This window comes from Phyllobates terribilis, unplaced genomic scaffold, assembly GCF_046119375.1.
Source record: "Phyllobates terribilis strain yellow unplaced genomic scaffold, ASM4611937v1 Scaffold_1__5_contigs__length_1240528914, whole genome shotgun sequence".
NCBI classification, from domain to species: Eukaryota; Metazoa; Chordata; class Amphibia; order Anura; family Dendrobatidae; genus Phyllobates; species Phyllobates terribilis.
In genome coordinates this window covers 373,745,907-373,760,152 of record NW_027362761.1, presented here as the reverse complement: position 1 = coordinate 373,760,152, position 14,246 = coordinate 373,745,907, and the positions used below count along the sequence as shown (strand labels likewise).

Genomic DNA, 14,246 nt, shown 5'->3' with positions numbered 1-14,246 from the left:
CAACGCCTAGAGACGATACAGGAGTATCTCCAAGTAAACATTGAAGCCATGACTGTGTCACTGGACCCTTGCTCTTTTTGGGCTTCCAATCTGGATAAATGGCCGGAGCTCGCCACTTACGCCTTGGAGATCTTGTCATGCCCCAGCAGCCAGCGTTCTGTCTGAACGTGTGTTCAGCGCTGCTGGTGGTGTGCTGACAGATAAGCGCACGCGGCTCTCCACTGATAATGTAGACAGACTCACGTTCATAAAGATGAACAAATCATGGATCTGAAACGACTTTTCTACCCCTGTGTCATCCTGGGGAGAGTAAAAGCTTGATGATTGGTTAAAATCACCTCACCAACCGTTTTAAGCTTTCAAATTACTAATCATGTTTATCTGTATCTTGGCTGGAAAATTATTTGGGCTTTGTAGCAGTGTGCAGTAATGATTCTATTAGGCCATCTATACTAAGCTCCACCAGATTTAAAATTACTAATCATGTTTATCTGTATCTTGGCTGGAAAATTATTTGGGCTTTGTAGCAGTGTGCAGTAATGATTCTATTAGGCCATCTATACTAAGCTCCACCAGATTTAAAATTACTAATCATGTTTATCTGTATCTTGGCTGGAAAATAATTTGGGCTTTGTAGCAGTGTGCAGTACTGATTCTATTAGGCCATCTATACTAAGCTCCACCAGATTTAAAATTAATAATAATTTTTAGCTGCATCTAGCCCGGAAAATAATTTTGGGGCTCCGAGATGCACAAGGCACATAAGTGCCTTCTTGCTGCACTACCTGCAACATGACCCTCAGATTGTCAGAATTCGAAGTAATCCTGACTACTGGGTTGCCACACTCTTAGATCCCCCACACTCTTCGATCAACCTTTTCATTTTAATAAAGACCAAAAAAATGGTCATTTTTGAAATTATAAGCATTAGCAGGTTATTAGAAACTGAAATCAAACAGTTTTCAACTCAAAACTTTATTCTAGGTGATGTTACATTTGCACATAGGACCCCTTGTTCGAAAGGAGCTTCTGAACTCTCTCGTCCATTGAATTTGTCAGGTTTTGGATGGTTTCTGCTTCAATTGTTTTGCATGAGGACAGAATACCCTCCCAGAGCTGTTGCTTAGATGTGAACTGCCTCCCGCCATCATAGACACTCCTTTTGATGATGCTCCAGAGGTTCTGAATGGGGTAGAGGTCAGGGGAGCATGGGGGTTACACCATAAGTTTGTCCCCTTTTATGCCCATATCAGCCAGAGATGCAGATGTGTTATGTGCAGCATGAGACGGTGCATTATCATGCATGAAAATGATCTTGCTGTGGAATACACGGTTCTTCTTCTTGAACGATGGCAGGAAGTGCTGTTTGAGAAACTCCACATACATTATGGAGTTCATCTTTACCCCTTCAGGGATCCTAAAGGGGCTGACAATCTCTCTCCCCATGATTCCAGCCCAAAACATTACTCCACCTCCTCCTTATTGGAGCTGTAGCCGTGTTTGCGTGGGGTGTCCATCAACAAGCCATCCTCCACTCCATCCATCTGGACCATCGAGCGTTGCATGGCACTCATCCGTGAACAAAACAGTTTTGAAATCAGTCTTCATGTAATGTTTGGCCCACTGGAGCCGTTTCTGCTTGTGTGCAGTGGATAGAGGAGGTCGACAGGATGGCGTACGCACAGCTGCAAACCTCTGAAGGACCCTGCATCTTGTTGTTCGGGGGACGTTGGAGGCACTAGCAGCTTCAAAAACTTGTCTGCTGCTATGACAAGGCTTTTTTGCCGCTGCTCTTTTAACCTGACGTAATTGCCTGTAGGAAAGAGTCCTCAATTTGCCCTTATCAGCACGCACACGTGTGTACTGTGAATCAGCTACATACTTCTTGATTGCCAAGACACTTCATCCTGATCATCGCACAATGTTGATTGTAGTCATGCCTTGACTTAAACACTCCACAATTTGTTGCTTCTCAGCAGCCGACACATCCTTTTTCTTTCCCATTTTGGCAGAAAATGTAGGCTGCTTAATAATGTGGGACAGCCTTCTTAAGTAGTCTTTCCGTTCATTGGATACACCTGCCAAACTAATTAGCACAGGTGTCTGCAATTGCTTACAGTGATATAAAGAGCCCTGACACACATCACCATCAATGAGTTTAACAGACAAACAAACAAATTCTTCCCTTATCACTCCTAAACACTTTTTGCATAATAATTTGGAACACAGTGTACATGTGCTTTTCCACAAAACACCAGTGGTTCACGTAGTGAATCTTACCGTTCTAACTTGCCAACCGTGGTCTGTATGGAGTTGTTCAATAAAGGGCCCAAAATTAAGATAACATAGACTGGAGAGGTCTCTATGAATAGGAATTCCTAAGAATTTGATACCCTGTGAGGGCCAGGCAAAGGGAAAGTTGGACTGGATGGAATCCTGTATGGATTTGGGGAGGGAGACATCGAGGGCCTCAGACTTCGCTGTATTGATTTTAAAATTTGACCATGTAACAAAGTGATCTATTTCAGCCATAACAGCCTGCTGATGGATATATGTGATTGACATCATTAGCAAATGCAGAGCACTTGTATTCCGTGCCTCCCACCTCAATCGACCTAATATTGGGGTTATGGCGAATTGATGAGAGCAGGTGCTCCGTCACTAGGATGTATAAGAGAGGGGACAGAGGACATCCCTGCCTTGTCCCATTGGTGATTATGAAAGGTGATGAAAGTGTTCTGACGCGCCCCCTGGGCCTTGGGACATCCAGAGCCGGACCCTTTTTGGTGGATGCTGGTAGTTGTAGTCTCCGTGGCGGCGACCCGGTTCCGTGGCTCAGGTCGGTCAAACCAGTGGCGGAACTATTTATGTGGTTTTGATGTTTAAATGTCCGACTACGCCACCCGTGAATTGCGGTCAGAGTGAACCGCCGCTGCAGGGCAGACCGCTGAGGCTGGTGTTGTGGGTGCAGCAGAGCATAGCATAACTCCCCACGGGAGGAGTATAGCCTCAGGGCAGTGTATGTGGAGGATGGGGGTGATGGTGCAGGGCAGCAGCAGTAACGACACGGAGTCAGTGATGCAGTCCAGGGCCTTTACTCACAGTTCTTATTATCCAGACCACTTCTGCAGGTAACGGCTGCCCACGTCGTACTGTGCTCACCAGGTGAGGGGCTCAGACAACTCCCAGATAACTTTGGAGCGCTTCACAGAACCCCCTTTGTGTGTCCTTTGTCTGGCCTTTCTTACCAACCCTTCTGTCCGGCTGCCTCGGGCCTCCTCTTGGTAAACTTGGCGCCAGTTTCCCTGACCCTATGTGCTGCCCTCCTAGCGGGTGTAGCGAGTGGCTGCGCCACATAAAATGTCACAGCCTCCGGTTTCTAGCTGAGGGTCATTTCCTGCCTCCACTAGTTTCGGGGACCGGTCTCCCCCTTTGGCCTGACCCCTCCACGCAGGTGGATTCGGGCGTGCGGTGGCGACTCGCTCGTCCACACCCCTGGGATCCCTTCGTTCCTCGTTCCTGGAGCCATCTCCGCTCCTCTTCCTTCCTTCTCCCTCTTTCAGGCCTGGGCCTCTGTTACTGGGCCCGCCTCTGGAGCAGAGCTCATGCAGAGCCCCTGCTCCCTGTCACTTCTGCTCAGACTTCTCTGCACTGAACTAAGATGGTGCCCACCTTTTATACTCCCTTCTCAATGCACCCAGGAACTGCTTCCTCCCTGCTCCTGCACTACAGGGTTCCCCTTCCTCAGTGTTCCCTCCCCCCACTCCAGCCAGGGACAGGGACAGTCGTGCCCATCTCAGGGGCATATTGGTCGCCCTGCCCCACGGCAATGTGGTGTAATGCATGCAGGTGTCGGGGTCCTGATCCACACTCCATCCTTACCTGAGAGTGAGATATCACACCTCTGGGTGAGGTGCAATACCTCTGCAGCAACCGAGCCCTCAGGGTGCTACAGTTCCATTTATCTTCAGCCTAGGTGACGCATTGCGATACAGGGCCGTGATTTTGGCTATAAAAGGGTCCCCTAGACCCCTACCCCAAGCTTTTTAAGAGAATAATATATGGCGTGCCAGGAGACTCTATGGAATGCTTTCTCAGCATCCAACGAGAGTATCTAATTACAAATTTTTAACTGCATCTAGCCCAGGAAATACTTTGTGTCTAGTAGCAGTGTCTGCTAGTCAGCGGATTATCCCTGCTTTTAAGCAAGCTACACCACCTGTAGTTTGGAGACTTAATTTTTTCAAAGGAAATGCTTCGGGACCACGGGATACTCAGTGAAGAGCATCAGGAGGCACCCCAAGGCATAGGGGCTGGGACTGGCGGTAGGACACCTTGCGGTGGACAGCCAAGCTCGATCCTTATAAAAGCTTTTTAACTGCAGCAGCTTTAGTGGACGCTACTGGAGCTGGAATTACGCGGCTGCTGGCATGAGACTTGCCCTTCAATAGATCCTTGTAAAAGGATTTAAAGTGTATTCATTCAAATTAGAGAGACAATTTAAATTAAAAAGCTTAGAGCTGCCTCCACCACAGGGGGGCTCGCTCAACCCACCAGCTGACAGGCACCAGTATTGGGAGAGGGGGGCTGGCCGTCAGGGTCCACCGCGGCTCTGGCACAAACGGAGGTGGCACGGGCAGGAACGGACTGGCCGTGTCGGCTTCTCACTTTTTGGATTTTAGAAGGGCATGACATGCCTATATCTGTGTCTCCCCCTCCTTTTACTCCTCCACCTCTTTTCTTTTCGCATGACTATATGTACTTGTCACTTTTCCATGTGTTAGTTATGTCTTCTGAGCAGTTTGTCAGCTTTTGGACACCTTTGAAGGTGTTTTCTATGTGTTTCTATGTGTTTTTGTTTGCCTGCCATTGGTTTTAACGGTGTTCGAAGGTGTTCGACGAACAGTTCGGCGAAAACAAGGGTGTTCGACGAACCGAACCGAACTCGAACACTACGGGGGTGGCTCAACACTAGTTAGGAGATATGCCAGTAACCATTAGTGGAAATGCTGTAAGGATTTGATCTGATCTGTGACCTTATATGATTCCTAATCTATGTATAATAGAAAAATGTTACTTTGTGATAGAGTAATTAGAAGTTTAAAAGAAATTGCCAGATATATACATAATTGATTTAACTGTTTGTTATATGACTGATATTATAGTGTTAGATACCTTCCTATTCTGCTGGTTAATCATTTATACCCTGAAAGCCAGTTTATCGTTTTTTTTTATTACTATTTTAAATGTGTTTATAAACACACTTTAATAACACAGTCACTTTTTGCAATTAACACATAGTTAATTTTAGGAATATGCCACATACACTATTTGGACAAAGGTATTGGGACACTCACCGGACCTTTTATTACATCGTGTTCTAGATCCATAGGTATATATTTTTGGCCCTCCCTTTGTAACTTAAACAACGGCCACTCTTCTGGAAAGGATCTCTTCAAGACTATGGGATGGGTCTGTGGCAATTTTGCTCATTTATTCAGAAAAGCATTTGTGAGGTCAGACACTGATGTTGGATATGGGGGCCTGCCTCACCATCTGTATTCTAGATCATCAGGTATTCGATAGGCTTAAGGTCAAGACTTTGTGTGGACCATTATGTTCTACCACCCAAAACTCACCCAACCATGCCTTTATGGACTTTGCTTTATGCATTGGAGCCTTCCCCAAATTGTTCCCACTAAGTTAGGAGCATACAATTGTCCAAAATGTCTTGATCTGTTGAAGCATTCGAATTTTACTTTGCTGGAACTAAGGGCAAACCCCAGAGTATTATCCCAAAGTATTATCCCTCCTCCACCAAACGTTTCAGTTGGCACAATGCAGTAAGGCGAGTAACGTTCTCCAGGCGTTCATCAAACTCAGACTCGTACATCAGACTGCCAGACAGAGAAGCACGATTCTCGGCTCCACAACACGTTTCCACTGTTTTAGGGTCCAGTGGTGTCATTCTTTCCACCATTCTGACATTTGGCATTGTGCTTGGTAATATAAGCCTTGTATGCAGTTGCTCAGCCATGCCATGAAACTCCCGACGTACAGTTTTTTTTCTGATGCTAATGCCAAAGGAAGAAGAGGATGCTGCAGTTTCTGTGGTTCCATTTTTTTTATAATATCAATGACTTTGGATGTTGATTTTTCAGCTGGTAAGAATTTTCATGAACTGACTTGTTACAGCGGTGCCCTACTATTATAGTATCACTCTAGAATTTAGTGAGCTTTTTAGAATGACCCATTCTATTACAAAATGTAAAGGCAGAATGCAAGGGTAGGGGCTTGGTTTTATGAATCTGTCATAATGGGACTGACTGGAAAACCTGATTTAATGATTAAAAGGTGTGTCCAATACTTTTGTCCATATAATATAAATAATTAAATATTTTCTAAATATAGTATATGATCATTTTTGCCAATCATGTGAAACGTGAAATGTTTCTCCATAGTGTCTGGGATTTCCTTTAAGCATTCCCTTCCCATGCAGATTATGGGATTCCCCTTCTTCTTTTAGCTGAATCTTTCTCTCTGTAAAGCTTGATTTTAATCCCTGTTTCTGTATTTGCTACACATACTGTATAATCTGCTTTTAACTTATATTTCCGACATAAATGCTGGATTTCCCTGTCAGTCTGGTATAGATCCACATTGAAATACCCATCCCCTTGAGAGCAGAAGCTGGAGCCTAATCCATGTTATTCCATTTAGTATTATCTATTCAGCAATATTGTAAATTTAGAGTTCCAGTGAGCTGATTTGCTAAAGTGCCCATGATACACAAGGCCAACACACTGCAGCATCCTCTGGGTCCCATAGGTATTTAAACATCGAGCTCTGCATCCTTCAAATAAAGACCTTACAATAATGTGTAATATTAGACTTGCCCGATGACCATGAACATTCAATCCAAGAAAATCCCCAAATGCTTGAATGAATGCATCTGTATGGGTATGGCTAAAATTACTAAGCCTATTTATTACATAGGGTATCGCTAAATTCAAAAGGTACTATTTGTTAATCCGGGCTAGGAAAAATTTCAAAATGTACTGTCTTCAGTACTGCCTTTCACCCAGCCAAACCAGATCTCATACTTTGCACTGACGAGGGGCAGTACCCCGAAACACAGTGTGTGCAAATTGAGTTTCTGGTCTTGGTTTTTATCCTAAGTCATGTGACAAGGCTCGTTAAAGGGTCGATATTGACTTTTAGGATTGCTTCTTCCAATAAGTGCCACTAGAGTTCTAGTCCTCTTCCTCTCTGAAGAGACAACTTGCATGTCTTCAGTATTATAATTAAACAAATCAAAAAGTGGTAAATCCAAGTTAATACTACAAAATTCAGGAGTCAAACAATACCACTTAAATTCCATCAAGGAAACATGTTTATTCACATTTTTTTAATTAATTACATAAAAACTGGTCCATTATAGAGAGAATTACTATTAATTTTAGAACTGATGTTATCCTCCACATAGTGAATTCTTTTGTACTTGTCTAGTTTTATGTAATCAATATATGGGGTGTCTACACTTTTCCCCCCATATATTGCATTCTTCATACAGCAGACTGCAGACCAGGAAATAATAAAATGCATTTTCATACAAAATTATTGTAATAAAAAAAATAATTTACTTGGGAGAGCAGCTGGCTGTATACTTTATCTGTTTGAAGAATGTTTGTTTGGCCTCTAGATATTCCTCCAGAACCCTTCTTGTCCCCCACATTCCCATGCACACTCAGTTCGGGTGAGCATGCATGTGCTCTTGATAGGAAGAGGGGATTAAGCTGCTACCAGACAAATCTGTCAGTGGCTTATCTACCATATGTAAAGAACAAAAGGATAGGGCATGTTAAAATTCATTATGCCCTACCCCTTCTTTGTCCTGACATCTACTATGGAGGTTAAAGAGGAGGATACCACCATAAACCACAAGTTGTTCCTTCCAAAAATGTTGGGTTCAGATGACATTCTATCGCATATGGCCAGTTTAATATAAATTTTGTATATCTTGGAGTAATGGAAAACTGCTATCGTTATTATGTAGAAGTCCAGGCGGCACTGTAATAAGAGTTTGAAAAAGAAGAAAATATAAAGCTGTTTGTGGCACAGTAATGTCTGCATAACTGCTGCTCATGCCAAGCAAATTAGTTAATTATGAAACAATGTTGGTCTTTATGTGAAGAATTATTTCTGCTTTGGCTTCGTGTCTGTGCTCCATTGGGCTGCAAATCAGATATATACAATGTACAGTAAAAGCTCTTTCTTTTCCTTTTCTCCTTCCCTATGGGCATTGGCATTGTTTCTGTTTTATAATTCCAGGTTTCAGCCTCGGGGAGACAGTCCCCTGCAAAGAGCCAGGTGAATGGAAGTCCTTCCAAATGTCCTCGATATCTGAGACTGAAAAATTGGGACTCAAATACTGTGCTGCATGACACACTGCACTTCAAGGCCTCGATGGTACGTTGTACAACATCACCTAAGAATATATCAATAACACATACAGAGGCATTCAATAAAATCAAGCAAAACACATTATAAATCCCAAAATATATACAGCAAATACACATTTAATCCAAGATTTTGAGTGTAACATTCATTTTAATTACTGCAGGTAATCACTTACCGTTGGTAAGATAAAAATAATGCAAACAACTAATATAGAAGTCAGTTATCTTGAAGTTTACGCAATGAATTTTATTTGTCTTTTAGCCTACATCTTGCACACAACAGTTGTGTATGGGAGCTGTCATGACTCCTCCACAGTATGTCCGTAAGCCAGAAGATATTCGACCTAAAGAGCAACTTCTTCCCCTTGCCAAGGAATTCATTGATCAATATTACTCATCAATCAAAAGGTGATGCATTTGCAAAACATTACTTTGTGGTCAAATATGGCAGTATAAAATTATTATTCTACAATTCCATGCACTGTGTCTTATAATTCAGTTTAGTTGTTATAGACTATGTGCCCTTATTTCTTGGTTATATTTTTACACATATGTATTTTTGTGTGTATATGTGTGTGTCAGAGGTTTAAGCTATACTGTGTTATTGGCAGATTAGTGTATTGCTTCTTTCATTATCAAGACTTAATTTCTCTGCCATTGCAGCTTGTGAAGCTCAAAGTTCAGAGCTCAGTTGACATTCTTTGAAGTACGCTCTCTACCCTATGCCAACCTTCTGCTCTTACATTGATATAGCTTTGAATCTGTTTTTACAGTTTATAATCATTAAAGGGGTTCTCTGAGAATATGATAAGAATGGTGCCTAGTTCATAATTCAAACTGCAGCTGCCCTAGTCATGTGCCTCCACGCTGAAAAAGCAGAGCTCGAGACTATCTCAACCGTCAAGAGCAGCTGCCATCATAAGCACACATACTCTCTCAGCCAAAGAGCAGTGCTGACATGAGACAGAATAAATCTTTTCACTGACAGAGCATGTATACCCCTTATGCTCAGTCACATGCTGCACGCTGAAGAAACAGAGCTCCAGACTATCTCAATTGTCAAGAGGAGCTGCCATAATAAGCACACATACCTTTCTCAGCCAAGGAACAGTGCTGACATGAGACAAAATAAATCTTTTCACTGACGGAGCATGTATACCCCTTCTGCTCAGTCATGTGCTGCATGCTAAAGAAACAGAGCTCCAGACTATCTCAATTGTCAAGAGGAGCTGCTATCATAAGCACACATACCTTTCTCAGCTGAGGAGCAGTGCTGACATGAGACAGAATAAATCTATTCACTGACAAAGCATGTATACCCCTTCTGCTCAGTCAGGTGCTGAATGCTGAAGAAACAGAGCTCCAGACTATCTCATTTGTCAAGAGGAGCTGCCATCGTAAGCGCACATACCTTTCTCAGCTGAGGAGCAATGTTGACATGAGACAGAATATATCTTTTCACTGACAGAGCATGTATACCCCTTCTGCTGACCACTGAAGCTGAAGAAACCCTGCCCTCCCTGTTGTGTTCTGTCAGAGAGAAGATTAATCTGTCTCATGTCAGCCCTGCTGCTAAGCTGAGAGAGGTATGTGTGTTTATGATGGCATGTCCTCATAACAGTTGAGATAGTCTCAAGCTGTGTCTCTTGATCATGCAGTCGTCCTGACGTATGACTAGGACAGCTGTAGTTTGAATTATGACCCAGGCCCCATGTTTATCACATTCTTGGAGAAGCCCTTTAAACAGCCTCTGGATTAATCTGATCCTTATGCATCTGCATAAGAGCTGCATTCATGAAACTGTGGGATATATCAAACACAGCTATTTGCAAAATAACATTTGTTTATTTTGCAGTGGGTTAGAGAAAGAATCACATAATAGCCAGAATTTTAGACCCTAGTTTCACACTAATAGATTACTCTACAGTAGATTGGGGTTTCCGTTGGAATTTTTGAAAAAATATTCAGATGGGAAGCCCGACAAGCCATTCACTTGAATAAAGCCAAAGGAGCCAATGTAGACACTGTCTGGCTTCAGTCCTGATAGCATTTGTCTTTTTGAGATATGCACAAAAACATGCGTAATCTGGTACTGATCCTAAGTAACAGTCATTATTATATTCAAGAGCTGAATTCAAAATTGTGCTGACTTCAGAGAATAAATCTACCACTAGCCCTTGGCTCAGTGACTGTGGAGTTGACTCTAGTGATTTGTATTTTGTAAATTATAGCAGTAAGGTCTATACAGTAATCAGGCGTTGTAAAAAAATAGCTCCTCATTACATTATAAAAGCTCAAATAAGCTGTTGGGGATGTGTTTTACAACAAGTTTCAGACTGTTTCCGATGAGAACCTACAGAAATGAGAATCCGCACAGACTGTGATAAGGAAATGGAATTTTAGCAATGTATTTACAAAGGTAGTGGTACCCAACATTTTACATAAATAAACTGTAATGTTGGAAATGTGGAAATATTTAAGCCTTGTTTGGAAATTAAGATTTTGTTTTTTTCAGTGACCAGTTAAAAAGTTTGTATGACTTTGAAAACACTTTAGAAGACGTACAATGTTAAAATGTAATGAAAGAAGCTATACTCAAAGGCTTCAACTCCTGTGGCTTCAGGTAAGGCCGCGCTGGTGGTCCCCGCCAGGACAGGTAGCAATGATTTCTCATTCTTGGCCACCTAATCACAGAGGACAGTGATTTGGATTTGTAGCAGTAGTCAGGTGACTGGTACGGGATAACATGACTTGCTGTACTGACAAAGACCCCCAGAGAAGCCTGCACTGAAGCCATATGGATTAGAGAGGGTGAATATAGCTTCTTTTATTATTTTTTAACAATTAAAATTTTTTTTTCACATAATGGATGCCGAATGCTGCTTTCTGTAACTACAAAATGATCGTTCTGATCTATCTGTGTGTCTATCTATCTATTGGTCTGTCTGTCTGTCTGTCTAGCTATCCTATATATTAGTGATGAGCAAGTATGTTCTGTTAACCCTTTCGGCGAGCATGCTCGGGTGCTCGCCAAGTATCTTCAGCGTGCTCGGGGGTTATGTTTTCATCACTCAGTACTCATGATTTGCAACTGTTTGACAGCTTTAATAAATGTGAGGAATGCCTAAGAAACAGGAATTAGTAATGAGCGAGCATGCTCCTTACTCGAGATTTACGAGCATGCTCGGGTGTTATGTTTTAGTCACACTTTGTGCATGATTTGCGACTGTTTGACAGCTTTAATACATGTGAGGAATGCCTGTTTCTTAGGCATTTCTCACATGTATTAAAGCTGTCAAACAGTCGCAAATCATAAGCACTGAGTGACGAAAACATAACAACGAGCACCGCTGAAGATACCCGGCGAGCACCCGAACATGCTCCCTGAAAGGATTAACAGAACATACTCGCTCATCACTAACAGGCATTCCGCACAAATTGATCAATTTGTGTGCATCCACCAGTCTTTACAAGGTGCTCCTTCCTTTTTATTGAACATAATTCTCCTTGGCCAAAAACCTCCAAATTGAAAGGGCAAGTAGTATCCTGCAAGAATCAAAATCAGCCTTAGGGCTCATTCAAACATCAGTTTTTAACATACAAATACGACCTTTGTTTTTCATTGATAGAACTCATACCTATGATAGTCTATGGGGCTGTTCACATGTCCAATTTTTTCGTCTGAGTGATTGGTCCTTGCAAAATTGCGGAGACATGTCCGATATTGATCCAAGTGTCAGATCAAAGTCTCCAATGTAAGTCTACAGGTCCATGAAAAAATCAGACTGCACTCAGATGCCATCCATGTGCTGTACTTTTTTCACAGACTGGTTGATAGAAGAAACTGGAGAAAATTGTTGAAAATTGATGAAATTCTGATCAAAACACTGATGATATTTAGTCCTTTTTTCTGAATGAGCCCTTATGCTGATGAGAGGAGCGCTCAATCAGATACGGAGGTATTGAGTACGTTCAATGGTATACTACAAAAAAAACAAAAATTGACCAGCATCTCCTAACAGAATGAAGCAAATGTGAACAGGTGCAAGCTGCCGTGACATTTTAAATCTATGTATGGATAATAAAATCTTCAATGTCATAGAGCTGTAAATATCAGAGAGAACATGGCATTGTTACTGACACGGGTAATGTGTTTTAGATAGTTAAGGCTATTAAAATCCTATAATGATCCATAAACAAATAATGAGAATCTAATCCGTAACTTAACATTGTCGTCATTAGTCAAGTCTCTCAATCTGTCACAACTGACATTACATGTTATTTCATGAATGTATAACATTTTTGACCTTTACTATTGAAGATTTGGCTCTAAGGCTCACTTAGAGAGAATGGAAGAAGTAAGAAAGGAGATTGAAAGCACAGATACCTACCAGCTTCGTGATACAGAATTGATATATGGAGCTAAACATGCATGGCGTAATGCAGCTCGCTGTGTGGGAAGAATCCAGTGGTCCAAACTGCAGGTGGGGTGTCTTTATCTGTGTCCTAAATATGTATCTGGGTCAGTGCACACAGCCATTGTATAGAACTGTGTAGTAATAATCTGTAAAGTCCATACCTTGTAATGGGGATATGAGGAGAGAGGAGCGAATTTCCCGAAATTCGTTTTGTGCAGATTCACTTGATTTGGCCAGAAGGTTCATTTCAGTCTGAATACAATTGGTTGATAGAAAAGTGCAAAGATTGTCATAAAAAGAGGTTCATTATGTTCTGAGGTCTCTCCAAACCCCAAAGTATAATAAATTGAGGGGAAGGAAGGGGGTCACAAAATGTAAAAAAAAAAAGTATTGCACTCACCTAGTCTAGGCCCTCACCTGACTCCTTACCTCTTGTGACTATGCCTTAATGTGGTCATGTGGGGGGCAATGCCACTCCTATGACTGCACAAGGTCCATCACAGTGAGGGCTTTGACATGTGAGTATGCTTTTTTTTTATTATTTCATCCCCTTCCTGGCCATAAAAAAAATCCAGCAAAATGGCATCTGGTGGGATGCCATTTTACTTAATTCCTGCAAATCGAATATTTAAAATTTCAAATATGCAAGAATCTGAAATTTTGGAGAAATTCATTGTGAATTTGATTAATAATAGATTGATTTGTTTATCTCAAGTTGTGAGTGTTAATAGGTTACTGATATGGATCAGTAGGAACTCTAGGTGCCGTTGTGCAGGGTCGGTGAATGTGACTTTGCTGTGTATCTAGATCCATGGAGCATTCATAGTACTGTATATGAAGTTTATCCTGAAATATGCAGTTATAACAGTCACTGCTATGTTTTAAGACTCACTGAGTTAAAATAAGATGTAGAATTTGGGACAATTACATTATTTTCCTTGTACTGCTGCAGGTCTTTGATGCTCGAGATTGTACCACTGCACATGGGATGTATAATTACATCTGCAACCACATCAAGTATGCCACCAACAAAGGCAACCTCAGGTGAGACAGGAAGGACACCAGAATGAAAACCATAAGTGTGTGTAAAAGTGCAGACCCAAAAAAACTATTATATGCAGCCAATGGCTTATCCTTAGGACGGGCCGTCATGTTAGATTGGTGGGGGTCCTACAATCAGCTATTTGGAGTAACCACAACACTCACGAAAGCTGTGCAGTCTCCTCAATAATACATTGCCTTGTAGGAGACTTCTTACTTGTGGGTAACAAGCGGCCATGCAAGGTATTGCAGTGTGAGATTTATATCTGAAAATGTTGTGTCTGCTAAGGTATGTGCATACAACATCTTTTAAACACTGACGCACCCA

The 14,246-nt window shown here is 41.9% G+C and overlaps 1 protein-coding gene across 7 annotated transcripts in view; it reads left to right on the top strand.

Moving 5' to 3' along the window:
- NOS1 (nitric oxide synthase 1) overlaps window positions 1–14,246 on the top strand; it is a 640,233-nt gene that overhangs the window by 572,309 nt on the left and 53,678 nt on the right. For all 7 annotated transcript variants that reach the window (XM_073676378.1, XM_073676376.1, XM_073676375.1 and 4 more), the window contains 4 exons: window positions 8,332–8,469; window positions 8,722–8,867; window positions 12,781–12,943; window positions 13,830–13,921. In XM_073676378.1, coding sequence (XP_073532479.1) covers window positions 8,332–8,469; window positions 8,722–8,867; window positions 12,781–12,943; window positions 13,830–13,921 — 539 coding nt within the window. The remainder of the gene's footprint in view (window positions 1–8,331; window positions 8,470–8,721; window positions 8,868–12,780; window positions 12,944–13,829; window positions 13,922–14,246) is intronic.